The sequence below is a fragment of the Mastigoproctus giganteus genome, chromosome 12, assembly GCF_048544385.1.
Source record: "Mastigoproctus giganteus isolate SK-2022 chromosome 12, ASM4854438v1, whole genome shotgun sequence".
Lineage (NCBI taxonomy): Eukaryota > Metazoa > Arthropoda > Arachnida > Uropygi > Thelyphonidae > Mastigoproctus > Mastigoproctus giganteus.
The window spans coordinates 171,092,031-171,115,120 of NC_143586.1; the positions used below are offsets into that span (position 1 = coordinate 171,092,031).

The 23,090-nt window shown below is 38.6% G+C and overlaps 1 protein-coding gene across 1 annotated transcript in view; it reads right to left on the minus strand.

The window, feature by feature from the left end:
• The window catches only part of LOC150077592 (E3 ubiquitin-protein ligase RNF170-like), a 107,797-nt gene that overhangs the window by 28,776 nt on the left and 55,931 nt on the right, over positions 1-23,090 (minus strand). The window contains exons 3-4 of the mRNA XM_090385995.1: positions 21,644-21,717; positions 1,755-1,880 (exon numbers count right to left, since the gene is read on the minus strand). Coding sequence (XP_090242121.1) covers positions 1,755-1,880; positions 21,644-21,717 — 200 coding nt within the window. The remainder of the gene's footprint in view (positions 1-1,754; positions 1,881-21,643; positions 21,718-23,090) is intronic.

Sequence of the window (23,090 nt, forward strand, 5' to 3'; positions counted from 1 at the left end):
GGGCCTCTCAATTTAGTTTCTTCGAGGGCATCCACCCTGTCCTTCAAGATCTCATATAGGCCCACAAGAACGCTGAGTTGTTGCCTGATATCGATACACTCCTTGCATCGCGCACACACAAAGACATCCCCCTTGGCAGTATCATGTCCCGTACCCGATTGCTCTGCAAACATCAAGCAAACAGTGCATTTTATAAGGCTGTGAGTCAGAGGACAACTGCCCCCCTCAGTTCTGCTCTGAGCCACAGCACTTCCATTAGTTTGAGCCTTTTGCTTTGCTGCTCTGGTCTGAGTCATGAGATTCTATTAGTTTATTAATTAATTATAATTAATTATGTTATGTTATTAATTATGTTAAATATAATTAATTATATTACGTTTGTAATCTAAGTCGTTATATGTATTTATTTAAACGTACAATTTAACTGCTAACGAAGTTCAACTAACGCTATCTAGTACGGTATATAACTATCGTATCACAAAGGCGGGAAAATTACGAACGGTAGCGAGTTGAAACACGTGGAAACCTTTACCGATACTTTTATGCAATTACAAGGCCGAGTAAAGAATAAATACACCAAATTAATCAGAAAATCACAAAATAATGTTATACTACTAAAATTAAATCAAAAGTTTTAGAAAAACAATAATTTCAAATCAATAAATAAGAAAAATCCACTTAGCGGCTTTGAACCCGACCATCTCTAGTAGCCTCGTCGGCAGATAATTTCAGCCTTTGTTAGTTTTTTTAGAAAGTGAAGGAGACACAGATTTAGCAAAGGAGATCAGCAAACACAAAAACCACATATACTATATGGCTTGGATTTTTTGAAATGTATCACTTCAACTTCAATGGAAATCAATTACGGCTATAGACTGCAAACACGTAGTAAAAGCCTTCACTGAAAAATGAAATATTTGAAAGCAATTTAATCAGAAAACAATTTCATGATATGGTTATCTGAAATCAATGAATCTCTCACTGAGAATGACCTTAAGAATTATTCTGATCATCTGTGTTCTTTAAAAGGTGAAATGAAAAATACATTTTCACATTTATTTTCTTTTGCAGTCTAGCCATGGATGTTAGATCCAATTAGATAAGATGCCAGGTCTGCTAGCGAAGAAATTCGAGAAGAACTCATTGAATTAAAATGTAACAAAGAATGCAAATATAAATTCGAAAAATGTGAAATGGCTGAGTTGTGAGGATCAAAAACAACTAAACTTCTTTATCCAACAATGTGGTCAGAAATGGTCAAAGTACTTCTTTGTTTTCCAACATCTTATATCATTGAAAGTGGTTTTAGTTCAGTAAATAAAATATTAACAAAGGAAAGAAACAGAATGATATATGTTCAAGAGGAGACATTAGAATTAAACTTATAACATCATACTGAACATAGAACTTTTAGCTAAGAAGCATCAGGCCAGGGATCCCATTGAATAAAAAAAGTAAGTATAACGTATTTTCTTGTTTAAAATTTCATGGGGGGGGGGGGATTAGGAACAAACTGTCTGAAAAAATCCCTTTAGGGGCGATAATTCAAAAAATGTTGAAAAATACAAATGTAGAGTCCTTTGCATAATATAGCAAATTCTGCCTGCATATATGTTTTTTTGCTATTTTGTCATTTCCCTCTAAAAATCATTACTTCTGTTCATCTTATTTTTTGAGCAGCACTCATACATAATTATTCTATTTTTATACCAAAATCTATCACTAAAACTATGATAGTTTTAATTTCGACTTACAGGCCTTGGTTCACCAGAAAATCTTCTATTGTAATCATTAATATCCCATAAAATTTGGCTCCTTTCATCTCTCTCATTTTCAGAATTTATATCTTGATCTCGAAAACATCGCAGAAGTACTGTAACCTAATAAAATCAGTATGTGTTATTAGAGCTGAATATCGTGAAATTATCACTGTACAGATTTAAGCTTTGAGCACAAAAAAGATATGTAAATATTCTAACAACACACACGTGACTTTAATCAAATATTCTTAAGCTTGAGAAAATTTTACTAGTGACTCATAAAAATATCACAATATGAGTTTAATCTTAATATTTTGCATCCTTACCACAGTTAATGTATGTAACAAATATGCCTGTATGTAACAAAGATGTAACAAAGATAACGAATGTAAAATATTACTATTATTATTAGCTATATGGTGCAAGGAAGCTTGAGGCTTATGCTGCACCAGCCAAAAAAAATTTCTGAATTACCCCAAGAGAGAGAAGTGCCTAAAGGACCTCTCACTTCAACCTTGTACTTAGAAGGGTTGTTTGTGAGAAAAAGATCAAGCGTATTGGCTGTATGATTAGGATTGTCCGGTATTCTTGTAGGTAAATGAACAATCTGTGCTAGGTCATTAGTAATTGCAAAAGCCTCAGCATCTCGACCTGCTGGGTCGGTGTGACTAGAAAACGGAAGCCAGCTGGAGTTGTGAACGTTAAAATCACCAAGGAAAATTACCTCACTGTTAGGAAAGTTGGACTGGAGAAAGTCAAGTTGCAAAGAGAGGAAGTCAAAGAGCTCCAAGTGATTGGTGGAATTGGGAGAACGGTAGAGACAACAGATGAATTTTACACAATGAGGTAGAGAGATTTTAAGCCAGAGAAGATCAAAGAGAGGAGATTCCAAATTGCCAAGTCTCTGTCACGGAATATCAGAATGGACATATGCACAAGTACCACCTTTGAGGCGAAAGGAATCATACAGCAAATAATTTGGACATATGAGATGAGAAGTAGTTGAATCAACTGATAACTGAGATTCAGTCAGAAAAAGTACATGGGGTTTGGAAGACTGCAAGTGGAAATGGACATCGTTGAGATTGGAATTGAGACCACGTATATTTGTGAAATGAATTAGGAAGTCCTTGGGAGGTTTAGATCTTTTCGCAGATAAGCTTGCTCTATTATTTTGACAATTCATGGTGTATTCAATAGTAAGAAAAAGTGGGTGGGACATGCTGTATGAAGTAATGAAAATTTTGGATATGGCGTACATGTGGTAAGAATATACCCAGATCCTTGACATAACGTGGCCTCGACAATGCTCCCCGCATACACACTACTCGGACTCCCTCCAGTCACTATCTGGCAGAGTAGAGGTAGCAAGATTATACACTAGCTGATCCGGAAGCCTCCTAGAGAGTTACCAATAGGTTTGGTCCGGTGTACTATCTAGCGGCTGGCCTGCAAACACCGTTTTAGAGCTGTACCCTCGAAATGTAAGGAATATTGGATCTCGCCACGACATTCATCATAACCTCAAAAATCATCAATCATACTGCATGATAGAAGAGATAGGGAAGGGTTGGCCGGAACTTAGCTCTAGAGACTAAACATGGGTTCCACCACTTCAAGCCTCCAATAAGCAAAGTGGTGGTATTTCAGCGGTTGATGAGAGTCATCTACCACCTAGTACTGCCTGGTAACATAGAGGGGCGGCGTTTCTCCATGTGGTGTGGGCGCCACACCTCGACCCCTACTTACGTTGGTTCACACCTGGGTGGTCACCCACCATGTACTTGTGCATGAAGGTTATACCCAGGATTACTAACAGTCCCACCATCGTGAAGGTGCAAGTAGAGGATTTGGCTGTCATAGACCGTCCGGACTTCGCTGAAATTGGGTCCACTTGACTTGAGTGTCACCCGAATATCAGTTCCATCAGCGTTTTAGACTCCCAGGTAGCAAGAACAGCTTGTCTGGCATATCTGAGAGAATGTCTGTGACGACAGTCTGTTAAAAAAAAAAGTACAAAGTAACAAGCCACCCACACATATAATACATACATACATACATACATACATACATTACCAACACCAAAAAAAAGCAAAAGTTGTGGCTTCTGCAGGAAAGGTTACATTCATCTCTTTTTTTGACACAAGGAATGGTTTACCAGTACATTGTTCCGTGCCACACAGTTACGGGACTTTACTACAGAAATGTACTGCACACTTTGCAGGATCATATTTGTCACAAACTACCATGATTGCACGCAGATGGGCAGATGCTGCATCATGAAAATGATGTGAGAACTAACTCACATTGCTCATACTGTCATTGAGCACTTAGCCAGCATTAATCTCAAATGTGTTCCTCATCTGCCCTACAGCCCTGACCTTCTTGCAATTTTTTTTTTTTATTTCCAAAGTTAAAGGAGCTACGAGGAAAACATCTCCAGTCATCAGAAGTTGTAAAGACATCAGGGGCAATTCTCAAATACACGTAAAAAAAATTTTTTTTATGTTTTTGAAGAATGGTAGAAACAGTGGGAATAAGTGTATTTCATCAAATGGGGGACTACTTTGAAAAGGACCATCAAAATATGGATAATTAATAAAGGCATGTTGTGAAAAAAAAAATTATGATCATTCTTTATTGAACTACCTCGTCCTTAACTACAATGATCCTTATAACAGAAGGCAGAGAGATTTACAAAACCTAGAAAAACATTAAAACTTGACAATCTGACATTTAAAGTAGACAAAGGAAAGGAAAAAAAGAAAGAGAAGGGGAAAAAAAAAAAAAAAAACAAAGAAAGAAAAGATATTCACTCCCACTAATGCATGAAGCAGTTTCTAATACTGGGAGAAAATTAGCCACAAATGGTTTATAACAGGTTTATTGGTTTATTAATCAAATGATTAATGATCAAAGTCCACTGGTTTAGAGTCCTGCAGGTAACAACAACTGTTCTTGATAGAAACCCAGCTCTGGCTCACATATTTCTTTCAGGCGGTACCATTGTTATACTTCTACAATTCCAGATTGATGGATAACTCTATTATACTATATGGCATTACCATACTACTACTATTTTATAATTTATATATAGTATCAATAATTCTGCTGTATTTGAGGAGGTTGGGTGTTAAGCAGCTAGATCTGCCAGTTGATTCCCTGGGTTACAGAGTGTCCAGGGATCCAACATAACTTGAGTGACTGGTTCTTGATTTCACTCTAAATATGTTGCCTGCCAATACTAATACTAACCAGTAGCACTACTAATACTAAAATAACATAACATTAATAATATAATACTAATACTAGGTGGTGGTAGTAGAAGTAGTATTATTTGAGGCATGCGATGCAAGAAAGCAAACGTATGAGCTTATGTAGCATCAGCCAAAAAAAAAAAAAAAAAAAAAAAAACAATTTCACACAACCATTCCGTCTAAACGTTTGTCCAGTTCCTCCTTGAATTTATAGCTATCAACCTCCACAACAACAGATGGAAGTTTGTTACGCCTATTAACCACCCACTGGGTAACAGCAAATTTCCACATGTATTCTACAATTGTCTTTCCTCAATTTGAATGTATGGCCTCCTTCAGGTTTGTAATCTGAGCAAGCGGCAGAATCCCATCAGAATTCAGCGTGCTCAACCCATTCAAGGCCATATACACCTCAATCAGTTCACTGCCTAGTCTCCAACCGCTGCAATTTGCAGAAATTAGCCTTTCTTGGTAAGAGTAGCCCTTCTTTCCTCTCACCAATCTTCTTGCCCTTCTCGTACATGCTCAAGCAACTCTACAACCTTCCTAAAATGAGGCCTCCAGACCTGTATGTAGTACTCAAGACGTGGCGTGACCATTGCCTTATACAAAGGAATAATCACTTCCTTTTCCCTGCTAGCAAAATTCCTATATATCATTGACAATACCCCATGACCTGCTCTGGCAGCCTGTCTGCACTGCTCAGAAAACTTCATATCTGACTGCACAATCACTCTCAGGTCTTTTACATTTTCTGCCACCCAAAGTGCAGTACCACACAGTTGGTCCGTTTCTCTGGGGTTACTTCTTTTGCATTTGTCAAAGTTAAACTTCAGTTGGCACTTCTCAGCCCATTTGCTGAAATTTTCTAGATCCTGTTGCAGTAGCACACTGCCATTACTGTCATCAACAACACTGCCAACCTTTGTATCATCTGCAAACTCTGACAGTAAGCCTGATATATCTTCGTCAATATCAATGATAAATATACAAAACAACAGTGGGCCCAACACCAAACCCTGTGGGACTCCACTAATAACATTAGTCCACGAAGAGCAGCCCCCATTAATTACCACTGTCTTCTCCCACTCAACCATCCTTTTATGCATTGTAGCAACTTACCCTTAATACCACACTGCTCCAATTTGTACAGTAATCTTCCATGCGCAAGAGTGTCAAGAGCTTTCATGAAATCCAAGTATATTATATCAAAATTATTTTTTTGATCTAGTTCCATTGTAACCACATCATAGTATCCAATCAAATTTGTCAGACAAGATGTTCCATTAATAACCCATGCTGTGTCTGAATTATTGCTGCAGTGTCGTCTAGATGAATCTACAATGCATCTTTAGCCAGTGACTCCATTATTTAACCCGGAACAGAAGTTAAAGTGGTCAGTAATTAATCGTGTCACTCTTAGATCCCCCCCCTTTGTGAAATGGGGTTTCATTTGCACATCTCCAGTCCGTGGGGACTTTCCCTGAGTTCAAGGATTCCCTGATAATTATGGCTCAGGGTTTCCTTAGTTCCTTTGCTGCCTCCTTTTATATAACTGGAGAGATACCATCAATCCCAGGTGCCTTTCTTCTGTTTAACTTCAACAATTTCTCCTATACTTTGCTCTCAGTTATTACAAAATCATTCAGCACCCTGTTGTAGTTTGATAAATTTCTGGCATTTTCCTCCCTTAATAACTCCCTATGTGTGAATGTAGATGCAAAATACTTATTCAGATTATCAGCTTTCTGAGCAGGATCATCAATAGTCGAACCATCGATATCAAAAAAAAAAAAAAAAAAACAATCTGCTTTCCTTTTAGAGTTTATATAAGTAAAGAAGTCCTTGCTGTTTTTCTTATCATCCTTTGCCAAACATTTCTCATAATCTGCCTTCACTTGCCTAATCTCCTTTTTCAGTTGATTACAGACTAGCTTATATCTGCCATAGGCTTCTGTGTCACCTGATAATTTATATGCATCCCATACATTTTTCTTCTCTGCCACGAGTCTCATTAGCTCATCTGACATCCATTTAGGCCTAAACCTTGAACAATATTAATATTTCTTAATCGGTATAAAAAGCCTAATAACTACCACAATTAATTCCTTGAATGCTTCCCACTTAGAATTTGCTGTTGGTAGCATCATCAGTTGGTCCCACTGTACAGAATTTAAAAACTGTCTGGGAACACTGTAGCCATCTTTACAGAAGCAGAAACCCCTTCCCTTTAACCTCTGATGGTAATTATATCTTTAAGTAAATCTCACATCAGCACACTATGATCACTGCCACCTAGTGATTCCTTTATCTGCAAATTCTTAATGTACAAATAATCACTGCTGATAACCAGATCAAGAGTATTTACCCTCTCTGGTTGCCTCTTGAACATGCTTCTGCAGAAAACAATTATCCAATAAATAAACATAAGTCTTGCTAATATGCGAGTGCCCAATCCACAAGTTCCAGTCAATATTTGGGAAGTTAAAATCCTCCATTATAACACAATCTGATTTACTGACCATTGCTATTTCTCTGTCAGTCCTCGTATAACATGATAGTTGTGTTCCTAGAAACCCTCGTGCAATATAAATAACAGGCCCTATGGGAAAAATAGGGTTAGGTGCCGACCACCCAAGATTGAACACATATTTGTAACCAAAATATTACCAAACACAATAAATTATCATAATAAAATACGTAAGTATTTTATTACGGCTATCATATAGTAAAATATTGCTAATGCTTTTGCTTCTATCGTAAGCAAACTTGTTTTTTGTTTGATTTTCTACCCAAACAGATGACAGCCGTTCCATCTCTTCCAATTCTTTGTGTCTTAATCTAATGGATTTTAATTATACTTTGAGTTGTTCCTGCTATGAAAGTTGTTCTTATCTTCTCTGCATTCTTCGGAATTCTCGGCGTTGCCTCATTTAGGCCTGTAGCACGTGCAATATCAAATGGTCTTTCATTTCGCTCAAAGCGTTTTGCAATTTCATATTTTTTCTCTATCGACAGAGGCGGACTGGCCACAAGCCTTACCAGAGGCCGGTGTGATTTTGGCCATAAACACTAGTATGAGGCCACTACTAATTTTCCCAGGTAAGAATTTTTGACCCAGCCCGCCTCTGTTTATCAATATTGCTTTTCTTTTTCTCTCTAAATCTGTAGTGTCTTCACCAGGAAGCTTCCTTTTCACACATTTTAAGTATTTTATTCATTTTTAGGAAATAAAGCACAACTACAAAATGAGGAGGCACGCTTGATACATATAAACGAAGCTGTGCGCATGTAGCAACTGAATAAACAACACCATAAAGGCAGAGACACACTATGAACACCTACTAGCTCACATTTTACTAAAGCATATTTCTGGAGGTTACTACCATAAAACAATTTCCAGCTGCATTCCTGCTAGTGGAATCTGTTATAAACTGGTAGTAAACTCGATCTAATTTCATTTGCGATAATACCAATAGCTGAAATTGTGTGGATTTTTACGTTATTATGGTGAAATGTGTTTCCCCTTCGCTGATATAAAAAACAAATACATTTTCAGAATCTTCTCTTCATTCCTATCATGTTACGTTCAGTTGGGCTGATTCCGCGTTTGACTGCCATTTCTTATAAAGACAAAGGCGAATCATTCATAAGCGAATTCGGTTCGTGTTACATACAATATCATTCCCCTATTTATAAATCATGTATGTTTGAATTCGTGTAGTGTAAACACGTGTTATACGAGGACTGACTATACTCATTAGAGTCATTAGGCCTATAACACATTCCTACTCTCATTTCTGCTTTCCCAGTGCTTATGTTACACCAGACTAACTCAACATTGCACTGTCCATCTATGTCAACTGGATGCACTTCCTTAGATTTTATGTTTTTCTTAATTAAAAGCATAACTCATCCTCCCTTCTTATCCTATCTATCCTTTCTGTACACATTGTACTCCCCAAATTCCAATTCTGCATTCCTAATATCTGTGTGGCACCACGTCTCTGATATCCCAACAATATCCACCTCTGATATCCTGATCAGCACTTCAAATTCATAAAATTTATTTACTATATTTCTAGAATTGGTGTACATGCAAGTATACATGCACCTATTCTTATTTACCCTAACACAGCCAATGTATTTATTTGTTTCATGATGACTCCCATCAGTCCCTGAAACCCCCAACCCCACTCTCCAGGCCACTTCTAATTCTAATAGAAGTAGTGCAAGAATCCCTCTGCTCATTCTAATAGAAGTAGTGCAAGAATCCCTCAAGTCTGTAAATCCCCCCAAGCTAGCAGTTTTCTGACCCACCTAACACTGCCTCGATGGCATCAGCAAATGCTCTTGCACCCCTTCTATTTTAGTCTATCCCATCCCTGTAGAAGCAGTCTCTCCTGTTAACAAGCACACTTAGAAAAATGCTACCCCATGAGCCTTGCACAATCCCTCCAGGGCCAAATTGACTGACAAAGCTCTCATCATATACTCCCTCCTATTGTGTAATGGCAGAATTGCAGACTCTTTCAAATACAATCCTAACTCAAGACTTTTTTTAACACTGACCTGTATTTTCTGCAGATCTCCTTCTCTTAATGTCATTAATGTATCAATATCACCCTTTGTACCCTTAAGAGATGATATCTGTTCTACATCATCAACATTTGTCCCTGGCAGACATATAATGTCTTGGTAGATGACTCTCATCAAACAGTGCAATAAAACCACTTCGCTTACTGGAGGCTTAAAGTGGTGAAACATATACAGTAAGCGCCAGATATAGTGCTCACATTTGCAGATTGAATTTTGATTCTAATAAACGGCCATTCTAACAAGCGAAAATCAGATGAATATTATCCACAGGCTTTCAAAATAAAGATAATAAAGCACAAATTTGCACTTTATTACCAGAAGTTTATTACTAACTAAATGTGTTAAAATTGGAAGAATATTATCCACAGGTTAGCAAAATAAAAAATAAATTAATACTTACATACATAGCAAAGTGACATTGTAATATGTCACACTTTGTAACACTTTGTAATATGATTACAATTTAAAAGAGTCACTTATTTTAGATTGATTTAAATTATCACTACAAAGTCTGTAAATCCCCCCAGGCTAGCAGTTTTCTAACAGTCTATATTCACAATCACTTGCAACAGTTTCTTCCAACACTCTCCTCAGGATGGCTATAGCTTCACAAGTTTGCCATTTTGTAACTGGAAAACGGCAAACTCGTGAAGGTTTGGGTTCACTCTTCATTTTCCTCCTCCTTGGCAAAATTATCAGTAACAGACTGGGCAATTTCTTCTTCTCTTAAAGCTGTATTAACTACCCATTTATAAGAGATTGTACAAACAAAAAGGCCCAATAAACCGAAAATTGCTAATTGTTTTTATTGTTTTATGGTTGTGACCTCTAGAAATGTGACCTTCAGAAATGTGCTTTAGAAAAATATCACAGTGGCGTTCAAAATCGATTCTTATAACTGAAGATGCGATTGTAATAAATTATTATTTTACTTAACGTTTAATAATAAATTATTATAATATTTAACGTATTTTATTGATTTGAATCAGTCGATTCTCTAAAGCAGCTGATTCTAAGAGCCAGTGATCACTATAAAAGGCACTTAACATATTTATGTCTCCAGAACAAAGTTTCTAGCATCCTCTTTTCTTCCCCCCCCCCCCCCATCTCCTTCAACCCATATATGGTACTAAGTACTATAGGTTTTGATACCTTTTGTGTTCGGAGGGTCAACTTCAACTGTCATTTCTCAGCCCATTTGCCTAATTTTTCTAGATCTTGTTGCAGTAGCTTATCTTTATTACTTTATTACTCTGTATTCCATTCCTTGATTAGGAATGGAATACAGAGCCAAAAAAAAAAAGCCACTAGATATTCCACCATACCTAACCTATTGCTAACTCTAGAAGGCAAGCGTTTCCTTCAGAATTGTGCTATAGCCTCCACAATTCCATTTCGATCTAAATGGCTCTGTATTCCATTCCTAATCAAGGAATGACAATAATAAAGATAGGCTACTGCAACAAGATCTAGAAAAATTAGGCACATGGGCTGAGAAATGACAGTTGAAGTTTAACATTGACAAATGCAAGTACTGCATATGGATTGCAGTAATCCCGGATTAACGTACCAACTGTATGGTACTACACTCAATGTAGGGGAAAATGAAAAAGACATGGGGGGTAATGGTGCAGTCAGATAATGAAGTTCTCTGAGCAGTGCAGACAGGTTGCTAGGATAGCTCATGGGGTTTTGTCAATGGTATAAAAAAAAAAAAAAAAAAAAACTTTGCTAGCAGGGATAAGGAGATGATTATCCCATTGTACAAGGCAATGGTTAGGCTGCATCTTCAATACTGCACACAGGTCTAGTTTTAGTAAGGATCTGCAGAACGGGTGCAGAGAAGAGCAATGATATTGGTGAATGGAACAAAAGGGTGGTCTCACTAAGAATGGCTTCAGTTCTGCAAACTAAAGCATCTGGAGACTGTGAGAAGATCTGAGTGAGGTGTTTAAGGCCTTGAATGGATTGAGTAAGCTAAATCCTGATGGCATTCTTCCTCTTGCTCAGACTATATACATGAAAGGACATAAATTCAAACTGAGGAAGGATGGTTGCAGGATAACCATGCAGAAGTTTGCCTTCAGACAGTTGACTGAGGAACAAGCTTCCATCTATTGTTGCAGAAGTGGGCAGCTTGAATAAATTCAACGAAGAACCAGACAAATTATTGGAGGGGATGGACATTTTTTCAATTCCATTTCATTTATTTACACACACAATTTTATGTACATTCTCATGATATAAACAATTTATATACAAGATTGTATACAGTTTTATAGACATTATAATATATATATATATATATATCCATTCTATATAATGGTAATCAAGATGCTGTGTGTGTGTTTGTGTTCTTATATCGGGGTGGCTCCTAGGCCACCCCAATATAATGAGCCTGAAAAGTGTCAGTGCAATATTAATGTGTATTGTTTTGTTTGTGTCAAGCTAAGTAAGTAAGTAGCTTATAGACCTAGTAAGGATTGTTAGTTTATTCTGAATTTAGACAGCGAGATTTGAAAGTTAATTAATACGTGTCCATAGATATACCGTTCGTAACTTCCCGCCTTTGTCTTTGTCTTTGTCATAGGATCGTTATATATCGAACCTAGATAGCGTTAGTATAGTATAGGTTATAATATTTTCAGTGATCGGTAAAATCTATTAAACTTGTTGAACTTCGTTGGCATTTAAATTGTACTTTTAACTAAATACATATACAAACGTAACATAATTAATTAATACATAACTAATACGGAAGTTATATAAAGGGAACTCGGAGATAATTAATACTTGACACTAAAAAATATATATCCCGTTATAACTGTGTTGGGAGATAAGTTAGGGTTATAAACTGAAATTGAAATTTTATTTAAATTAAAAGAAAACATGACTCAGACCAGAGCAGCAAAACAAAAGGCTCAAGCTAATGGAAGTGCTGTGGCTCAGAGGAGAACTGAGGGGGGCAGTTGCCTTCTGAATCACAGCCTTCTAAAATGCACAGCTTGCATGATGTTTGTGGAGCATTCAAGTACGGGACATGATATTGCCATGGGGAATGTCTTTGTGTGTGCGCGATGCAAGGAGTGTATCGAAATCGGGCAACAACTCAGCGTTCTTATGGGCCTATATGAGAGCTTCAAGGACAGGGTGGATGCCCTCGAAGGAACTAAATTGAGGGGCCCATCAAGCTGCTCTCAGCTGCCCACATCAACGCCAGAGCTTGCACTTGGTCGTCGCGCAACACAGCGGCAACCCCCAAGGCAGAATGCGCTGGTCCCAAAGGAACTAGTAGTTATTGGTGACTCTATTATCAGGGAAATGGGGAACATGCTTTGTTAAAAAGGATAGGTGGAACAGGACCAGGGTATGTCTGCCAGGGGCAAAGGTTGATGACATTGTAGAGCAGATATCATCTTTTAAGGGCACAAAAGGTGATATAGTTGTACACGTTATCAAGAGTAGGAGACCGGCAGAATTGCTTAACAAGTACAGGTCACTGTTGAAAAAAAGCCGTGAAATAGGGGTGAATTTGAAAGTGTCTGCAATTCTGCCCAGACACGATAGGAGGGAGTATATGATGAGAGCCTTGTCGATCAATTCGGCCCTGGAAAGATTGTGCAAGGCTCAAGGGGTAGAATTTTTTTCAGCCTGGACTGTACTTGTTAACAGGAGAGATTGCTTCTACAGGGATGGGATACACTTAAATAGAAAGGGTGCAAGAATATTTGCTGATGCTATGAAGGCAGTGTTAGGTGGGTCGGAAAACTGCTAGCTTGGGAGGAGACAAAGACGAATAGATTAACAGTAGCCACTGGCAGAGGTGAAAGAGATTCTTACACTGCTTCTACTGGAATGAGCAGAAGCCTGAAAAACGAGATGCAGGATATTTCAGAGACTGCTGGGAGTCATTGCGGTACAAGTAAACACATGGGTTGTGTTAGGGTAGCTAAGAATAGAAATAGGTGCATGTATACTTGCGTGTACACCAATGCTAGGAGTTTAGTAAATAAATTTGATGAATTTGAGGTATTGCTCAGAACATCAAAGGCAGATATTGTTGGGATATCAGAGACGTGGTGTCACACAGATATAAGGAATGCAGAACTGGAATTTGGGGAGTACAATGTGTACAGAAAGGATAGAAAGGGAGGAGGGGTTATGCTATTAGTTAAGAAATACATAAAATCCAAGGAAGTGAAGCCAGTGGACATTGCTGGACAGTGCAGTGTCGAGTCTGTTTGGTGTGACATAAGCATTGGGAGATAAAAATTGAGAGTAGGAGGGTGCTATAGGCATTAGCATTAGCAGAGGCATTTTATGCAAGAAAGCAAGCTTATGCAGCATCAGCCAAAAAAAAAAAAAAAAACCACTTCCACTTCACCCCTCTGTTCGTTCAAAATATCTGTCCAGCTGAGCCTTTAACTTATTTAGGCTATCAACTTCCACGACAAGGGATGGAAGTCTGTTCCACCAACCAACCACCCGCTGGCTAAAGGCAAATTTCCGCACGTCTATCCTACATCTGTCTTTCCTCGATTTGAATTTATGCCCTCTCAGGTGATTATTCTGAGCGAGAGGTAGAATCCCATCAGCATTGAGCATGCTCAAACCATTCAAGGCTTTAAACACCTCTATCAGATCACCTCGCTGGTGCCTAGTCTCCAGACATTGTAATTTGCAAAACTTAAGCCTTTCTTCGTAAGAGCACCCCTTTGTTCCATTCACTAATCTTGTTGCCCTTCTCTGTACTCGTTCCAGCAGCTCTACATCCTTCTTGAAATGAGGCCTCCAGACCTGTATACGGTACTCTAGGTGTGGCCTGACCATTACCTTATACAAGGGAATAATCACCTCCTTATCCCTGCTAGAAAAATTCCTATATATCATTGACAATACACCATGAGCTACTCTTGCAACCCATCTGCACTGCTCAGAGAACTTCATATCTGCCTGCACAACCACCCCCAGGTTCCTTTTATTCTCTACCGCTGTCAGTGAAGTACCACAGAGTTGATACGTTGCTCTCGAGTTGCTTTTTCCCATGTGTAGTACTTTACATTTGTCAATGTTAAACTTCATTTGCCACCTCTCAGCCCATCTGCTCAACCTTTCCAGATCCTGTTGCAGCAGCATAGTGTCAGTAGTGTCCTTGACAACCCTGCCTACCTTTGTATCGTCTGCAAACTTCGACATTAAGCTTGATATACCTAATGACTTGATAGGCCTAATGACTCTGATGAGTATAATAAGAAACTGTACAGGGAAATAGAGTGGACCAGTAAATCAGAGAGTCTTATAATGGGAGATTTTAATTTCCCAGATATTAACTGGAATTTGGGGCTGGTCACTCACACACTAGCAAGGCATTTGTGCATTTATTGGATGATTATTTTCTAAATCAGCATGTTCGGGAGGCAACTAGAGGGAGGAATACTCTTGATTTGATTATCAGCAGTGATTCTACATGCATTAAGAATCTGCAGATAAATGAACCACTAGGTGGCAGTGATCACAGTGTGCTGAAGTGGGGTTTACTCAAAGAGGTAACTACCATTAGGGGTAAAGGGAAGGGTTATTGCTTCCGTAAAGGCGACTATGATGGACTGAGACAGTATTTAAATTCTATACAGTGGGACCAACTGATGATGTTGCCAACAGCAAATGCAAAATGGGAAGCATTCAAAGAACTTATCTTGGAAGCTACTAGGTTTTACACACCAACTAAGAAATATTGTTCAAGGTTTAGGCCTAAATGGATGTCAGATGAACTGATGAGGCATATGGCAGAGAAGAAACATGCATGGGATACATACAAATTAACACATGACACAGAAGCCTATGATAGATACAAGTTGATCTGTAACCAAGTTACAAAGGAGGTTAGGCAGGCGAAGGCAGATTACGAGAAATCTTTGGCAAGGGATGCAAAGAAAAACAGCAAAGAGTTCTTTTCTTATGTAAACTCTAGAAGGAAGGGGATGAATCAGATTGGTCCGCTTGATATCGATGGGTCAACTGTTGATGATCCCGCTCAAGTGGCTAACAAACTAAATGAATATTTTGCATCGACATTCACACATGAGGAGTTATTTAGCGAAGGGAAAGCCAGAGGTGTATTCAACTCTAGTAGTAAGCTAGAGAATCTTGTAATAACTGAGAGTAAAGTGGAGGAGAAAGTGTTGAAGATAAACACAAGAAAGGCACCCGGGGTGGATGGGATCTATCCACTTATATTAAAGGAGGCGGCAAAGGAAGTAAGCAAACCCTTAGCCATAATTATGAGAGCCTCCTTGGACTCAGGGGAGGTACCCACAGACTGGAGATGTGCAAATGTGACCCCAATTCACAAAGGAGGATTAAAGGCTGACACAAGTAATTATAGATCTGTGAGTTTAACTTCTGTTCCAGGAAAATTAATGGAGGCACTAGTTAAAGAAGCACTGCAGGATCATTTAGACAAGACTTCAGTTATAGCTCGGATGCAGCATGGTTTTGTTAAGGGGAAGTCTTGCCTGACCAATTTGATTGGATACTATGATGCAGTCACAAAGGAACTGGATGCAGGGAATAACTTTGATATTATATACTTGGATCTTAGAAAGGCTTTTGATACTGTTGCACATGGAAGACTGCTGCACAAATTGGAGCAGTGTGACATTGGAGGCAAATTGCTGCTGTGGATAAAGGGGTGGTGAGGGGGAGAAGACAGAGAGTGGTAATCAATGGACACTGCTCGTCGTGGACTAATGTTATTAGTGGAGTCCCTCAGGGCTCAGTGTTGGGTCCATTATTGTTTTCTGTATTCATAAATGATATTGATGATGGTATATCAAGCTTAATGTCAAAGTTTGCAGACGATACAAAGGTAGGCAGGGTTGTCGAGGACACTACGGACACTATGCTGCTGCAGAGGTGGCAAATGAAGTTTAACATTGACAAATGTAAAGTACTACACATGGGAAACAGCAACCCCAGAGCAACGTATCAACTCTATGGTACTACACTGACAGTGGTAGAGAATTAAAGGGACCTTGGGGTGGTTGTGCAGGCAGATATGAAGTTCTCTGAGCAGTGCAGACGGGCTGCAAGAGTAGCTCACGGTGTATTGTCAATGATATATAGGAATTTTTCTAGCAGGGATAAGGAGGTGATTATTCCTTGTATAAGGCAATGGTCAGGCCACACCTAGAGTACTGTATACAGGTCTGGAGGCCTCATTTCAAGGATGTAGAGCTGCTGGAACGAGTACAGAGAAGGGCAACAAGATTAGTGAATGGAACAAAGGGGTGCTCTTACGAAGAAAGGCTTAAGTTTTGCAAATTACAGTGTCTGGAGACTAGGCACCAGCGAGGTGATCTGATAGAGGTGTATACGGCCTTGAATGGTTTGAGCATGCTCAATGCTGATGGGATTTTTCCTCTCGCTCAGAATAATCACCTGACAGGGCATAAATTCAAATTGAGGAAAGACAGATGTAGGATAGACGTGCGGAAATTTGCCTTTAGCCAGCGGGTGGTTGGTTGGTGGAACAGACTTCCATCCCTTGTCGTGGAAGTTGATAGCCTAAATAAGTTTAAGGCTCAGCTGGACAGGTATTTTGAACGAACAGAGGGGTGAAGTGGAAGTGGTTTTTTTTTTTTTTTTTTTTTTTTTGCTGATGCTGCATAAGCTTGCTTTCTTGCATCAAATGCCTCTACTAATGCTAATGCTATTATACAACCAGGGTGCAGCCAACGTATGGGCAGCTGCTGCCTGGTGCCCATCCCTAACACCGCGCCTGGGTCAACAGTCATCCTGTACTGGTGTAATTACCACCGAAAATCTCGCACCAGCCAGAGGTAGTGCAATACTGGCAAGTGCCTGCAATCCCACTCCCAGGTTGCCCTTACCTGAGAGCCAGCAAAAAAAAAAAAAAAAAGCTAGTAGCTATATACATTTATGGTTTGAGTATCTCAATCAAACACTCCTGTTCTTAGGAGATATGTAATTTTGGTCCCGAGTCACCAGGACCAACCACTCCAAGGCTAGGAGGATGTTCTAGCAAAACAATTGTAACAATTATATTAACATATATACATGATTTCCTAGTCTTAGTCTTTTTCACCACAGTTCAATTATTCTCAGTACATTTTCTTATTTTCAAATGAAGTCACAAGTTGAACTGTCCAGTTTGATTTCATTCAAGAAAGAAGTCAGTCCCAGTAGTCTTCTCTGTTCTGTGCCAGCATAAGTCTTAAAACTCTTTTTCAGGTGGTTCTCTTCTAGTTGCTGAATAAGACTTCTAATTATTCTCTTTTTCCCAAGAATCCTAACTTGTGTATGATTTGGAATTCCAATGACAGCCCATAGGTAAGAAAATGGAGTATTTTCACTTACAAAAGTTGTCATTGTGAAAAACACGTTTCATTAAGTTCATGTAGTTTTCAAGTGTATGTATGCGGTAGTTCATATCTATATGGTCACAGATCTAGATGTCACTTAAGACCACATAAGGTATAACTGCATAAGTTTCAGAAGAAGTTATGCTGTAAACTATGTTTCCATCTAGTTCCTCAGTTTTTAATTTCAGGTATTGCGCCCCAGAACCGATCAACATTCTTCTGAGAATCCTGTTAACACTTGAGGGTCCCTGTATATCCTCCCATTAGAGTTCTATCCAAGCACCTGATCTGCAACTTCCAACCAGCTCAGAACCTAAACAAATAATCTTAGTATATGTTTCTTTAATAATTCATCTGTACATCCTACAACTAATTTCCTCGAGGGTGAAGGGATCTTATTTATAGTCTTCTTTTTAAAAAGTCACTGAAAATGTCTGTAAAGCATTAAAATTCCTACAGCTTTCGACCAAGGGACTTACATTATCTTCTGTCAGATCCGATACACTGCTAAACAACTCTAAACGTGCTTGAAGGTACTGTGGGCAGTCGAATAAAACATGAGACCAAGTTTCCACACCCCCACAAGTGCAGTAAGGGTCTGGCTCAAGTCCACGTTCAATGTAACTTGGATCTGAGGGAGCTATGTCCTGTTAATAAGTACGTTGTATTCATCGAGGAGCAAACCAAAGATTTATTTCCTTGGCGGCAGTAAAGTCCACTTTGGCTATAAATTGCCTCGTAACTATTCCATGTTCGCTGGCATTCCACTGATCCTGCCACACAGATGTCAGATGTTCCCACAATCTTTTCTTCTCTTGTTTGACCTCGTTCACTGGATCAGATGTTATTCCCATTAGTTCCGAAGCCAAACCTAAGCCGACCTGTCATCCCCTTGAATACGATATACAGATCCAGGGAAATGTTTCCTGCTAAGACTTATAATGCATTGTTTGATACAGTTTTAGGAGAATTTAAAACAGATAATAACATGGATCTCTGAAGAGAAATAAGTTTCATTTTCATTTTAACCGTTATGACTCTGTGATACTAAATGGTTGTCGCATATGAGACTATTGGCAGAAATATTGTTTTATAACATAAAAACAAGATCCTTTTACTAAGTCCCCATTCTTTCCTTGATATTCTTATTATTGAGGCAGTAAAATTCCTTGTTTTATCTCTAAGTTTACATACACGTGGCAGAAAGCTTAATTTAACATCGATTAGGATGCCTAAATATTTGTTTTGGAATACATATGGGATTTGAAAGTTGTCTATCAAGATCTTAGGAGGTCGATTATAGTTAAAATAAGCTTTGAAGGTCATAAATTTGGTCATAAAGGTTGGTGATATTTTTAGTTTGTTAAGTTTGGTCCATACATATAGATCATTTAATATAATTTGCATTTTTTTCTCGAGTATCCTCCTTGAACGGCCCTCAACAGCAATTACTAAGTCGTCGGCGTAAGCGATTTTCATAGCCTCCGCATGGTATTTTGTCATCCACTGATCTAAGACTGCATTCCAGAGGAGAGGCCCCAATACCGACTCCTGAGGGCATCCTCTGGAAAAGGTAGCTGAATACACTAGGTGTTTTGCACAAATTCTAATGGATCTGTCCTGGAAGTAGGACCTGATGATTCTATAAGTATAGTTGTCACATCTTCCCAAGCGCAGTGACACAAGGGCACTCTCCCACCATACTGTCAAAAGCTCCCTCAAAATCAATAAACACTGCCAACACGTACTTAGCTTGGGAGTTTTCTACCTAGTTCTTGAGGGTGGCAATGGCATCGTCTGTTGAAGAACCTTTTTTAAACCCGAACTGATTAACTGAACATAGATGGTTATCCTGTATAACGTTTTTTGTATTCTTGGAGAGAGCAGCCTTTCAAAAAGTTTCCGCAAGTTTGCCAATAGGGAGGTTGGTCTGTATGCCCTGGGATTAGATGTCAACTTCCCAGGCTTATGTAAAACTTTAAGTAGGGCAGTCTTCCAGTCTTGGAAAGACTCCCTCGATATAAGACTTGTTCATGAGATTGAGGAGGATATCGGGAAATAGGTCATTAAATTTGACTATTATCTGGTTTTCTATCAGATCCATCCCTGGACATTTTTTACTGTTTACAGCTATTCCTAGTTCAACGAGAGTAAAAGGATTGACGTCACATGTTCCAATATATTGTTGATTGTTTCTCCTAATTTCTGCTTGTTCGGGAGAATCATCCTCTGGATTGTCTCGAGGAAAAAGCTTATTTGCAATAGTATCAACAGTAGAGTACCAGTCGGTGTTTCTTGTCCGTCCACTATAACAGTGTTATATATGTCTCCGGAGATTAACTTGTTCCCAGAAATCTTGTATACTAGACCCCACGGTTCGGTGTTTCCCGTGTTACGAACAAAGTTTTGCCAACATTCAATTTTTGCATCTGCGATGGCCTTATGTAGCCTTTTCCTTAATCACTGTATTGTTGTTTCAGTCTCTGGACATCAGTGTCTGCCAGGTGCCTGTTTCGTTGGCAAGTTTTCCCAGCATTCATGGTTTGGGTTCTTAATGCAGTAAGTTCCGAAGTCCACCAGGGGACAGATGGGCATCTGAATTGTTAACGTTTAAAGGAGTAGCTCATAGCAAGGAAGTGTGACTGAACATAGTTTGAATATTCTATGCCAGATAAGGAATTTAATTTAAAGTAGAAGCCACCTCAGGATCATCACTGCACAGTGATGATCCCATCATGACTGCATTTATCCTGTACTACATGAACCTGTCACAACAAATTTCTAGGGTCTTGCAGGTTCATGGGATAAAGCGTTTACAACTTCCAGGGAAAAAATTGTGGTCCTGCGTCTCGAGAGTTAAAACACCAGCCCCCCACCCCACAACAGAATGGATTGGTGTACCATATTTCCTGCCGTGATTGCACTGGCTGCTACATTGGGGAAACCAGCAGAAGACTCAGTAATTGGGTCTCTGAGAATGAGAAAGCCATCCGTTTGGCAGACGTGGATCACTCAGCAATTGCTAAGCACTTCTGGTCTACCCAACACAACATCAATCCATGCCGCGACATCGAGATTATTGACTGCTCTCCCACAACTACCATCACTGTGTCTTGTTGGAATCGCTCCACATATCATGTAGCAGTTCCTTTAACTGGAACAGAGAATGCTGCATCAACCACATGATTGGGGCAACCATCCTCCTAGCTGACAAACATTGGCGCTCAGAGCATTCTCGAATATTGCAACTACAACCACAAGCCTCCACTTCAACCAGCTAATTGTTGCAAGCACTTGTAGCAGACGATTCTCACCACACATGACCACCATAGCACGCACATGACATTCTGTATTTTTACAATAATGGTAACTGTCACAACTGAGAAAGGGTGCCTTCCATCCGAAACTTTTGTGTTATTATCTTTTGTTTTTGTTCTAATCAGTTATTAAATAAATTTTAACCCAACATTATCGCTCTACAGTGAAGGAAGTTAAAAAGTGTTTTGTAATGAGCACATAAGTAGATCTATATAATTATTACTTTTAATTCTAAAGAAAAATATTAAATTTTAAAGTACAAATCTTAACTGACAAGCCTACTTATAAGAAATGAGTATTGTAATGATAAAAAACGTATGCATACTTGCTGCCTGCAGACAGGACATCGTACAGCTCCTCTCCAGTTACCATGCCGCCAATAGAGGATTACACATTGTGCTATATAATTAAAAAAAACAAACAAAAAAAATTAGCACCAGTGCAACTAGTCAAATAATTTTACTATTTACTTACAGTCAATGGAGGAAGAATAAGACAATATTCATAACAAGGGATTCGTTAATAATAATAAAGTAATAAATAGATACAATATAATATGAGTAAAAACTATTAAATCATGCTCTACACAATATAAGATCAGCTATTAAGAAATTTAGCATACAATTAATCTAGAGTTTAAAGAACCATTAAGCAACCCCTTGGAACTGCCAATGACAAAATTAAAAAAGTACTGACAGGTGTGTAAAGGCCACAAAGGGTAAAAAGTAAAAACTTAGTCTGTGATGAGCACACATGGTAGGTGGTTTTACGTAAAACATCCTTGGGGACACCTACAACGAATTTATGATAACTAAAGTAAGAGACGTATACTTCCGATTGCAATGTATCTAAATGCCTCTGGAAAACAGAGTTGATTCAAGTATTCACTCGAATGAGGTACCCAATACTTGTGACCTTCATCTTTATTTTCTTAGATTTTGTTGCTTTCATTCTTGCTCGAAACTCTCGAGAACACTCTGCACTTGACTTTGGCATCACTGAACACTCAAATTTTATTTTCAAAAATTGCTGATACGAAAACATCTCTAGAGGCACCTAATAATGAAATGTAACAAAAATGCAAGAGGAAAAAAAGAAATCGTTGACAAATACTTGTATTGTTGCAGCAGAAGTGGCCTCAGGTCTATCAGCACCCTGTGCTAAATTTTTTGGTGCGCCCTCTTCAACTTGAAATTTACAGCAAATCAGTGAATTTCTGGAGCATTTTACGTCCCCTTTATTTTGGCGCTCTGTTTGGGGAAAGCACTCGATCATGCCTTAAGGTGTTACAATCATACCCATACGAAAAATACTTTAATTGTTACAATCATATTTCCTACAGTAGTAACTGCAAAATTGTGATATCATACTATTCAACAAATGGCTACAATCAAATGGATAATTAGACTATTGGCTTGGATTTTTTTTTATGAAACCCCAAACACGAGAGGTATTAGAACATTTAGTACCATGCATGGGTTGGAGATTGAGAAGACGAAAGAAGATATTTGTTGACATTAGACTTGAACTTCCATAGACTAATTTTCAGGAAATATGTACAAAGGAAGGTTGTTCCAGAAAACAGCAGTTGAATGAATAAATGAGGAAGATGAAAGATGAAAAATTGGTTCTGTCAGTTTCAGGTTGGACAGCAAATGGACGTTGGTTGGTGGCGGCACTTGATCGGGCTGTTTTGAAAGAGAGAGCAGGAATTATAGAAGCCAATTCAGAAGAACAATGACGTTGAAATTATCTGTAGAAAAGGCACATGC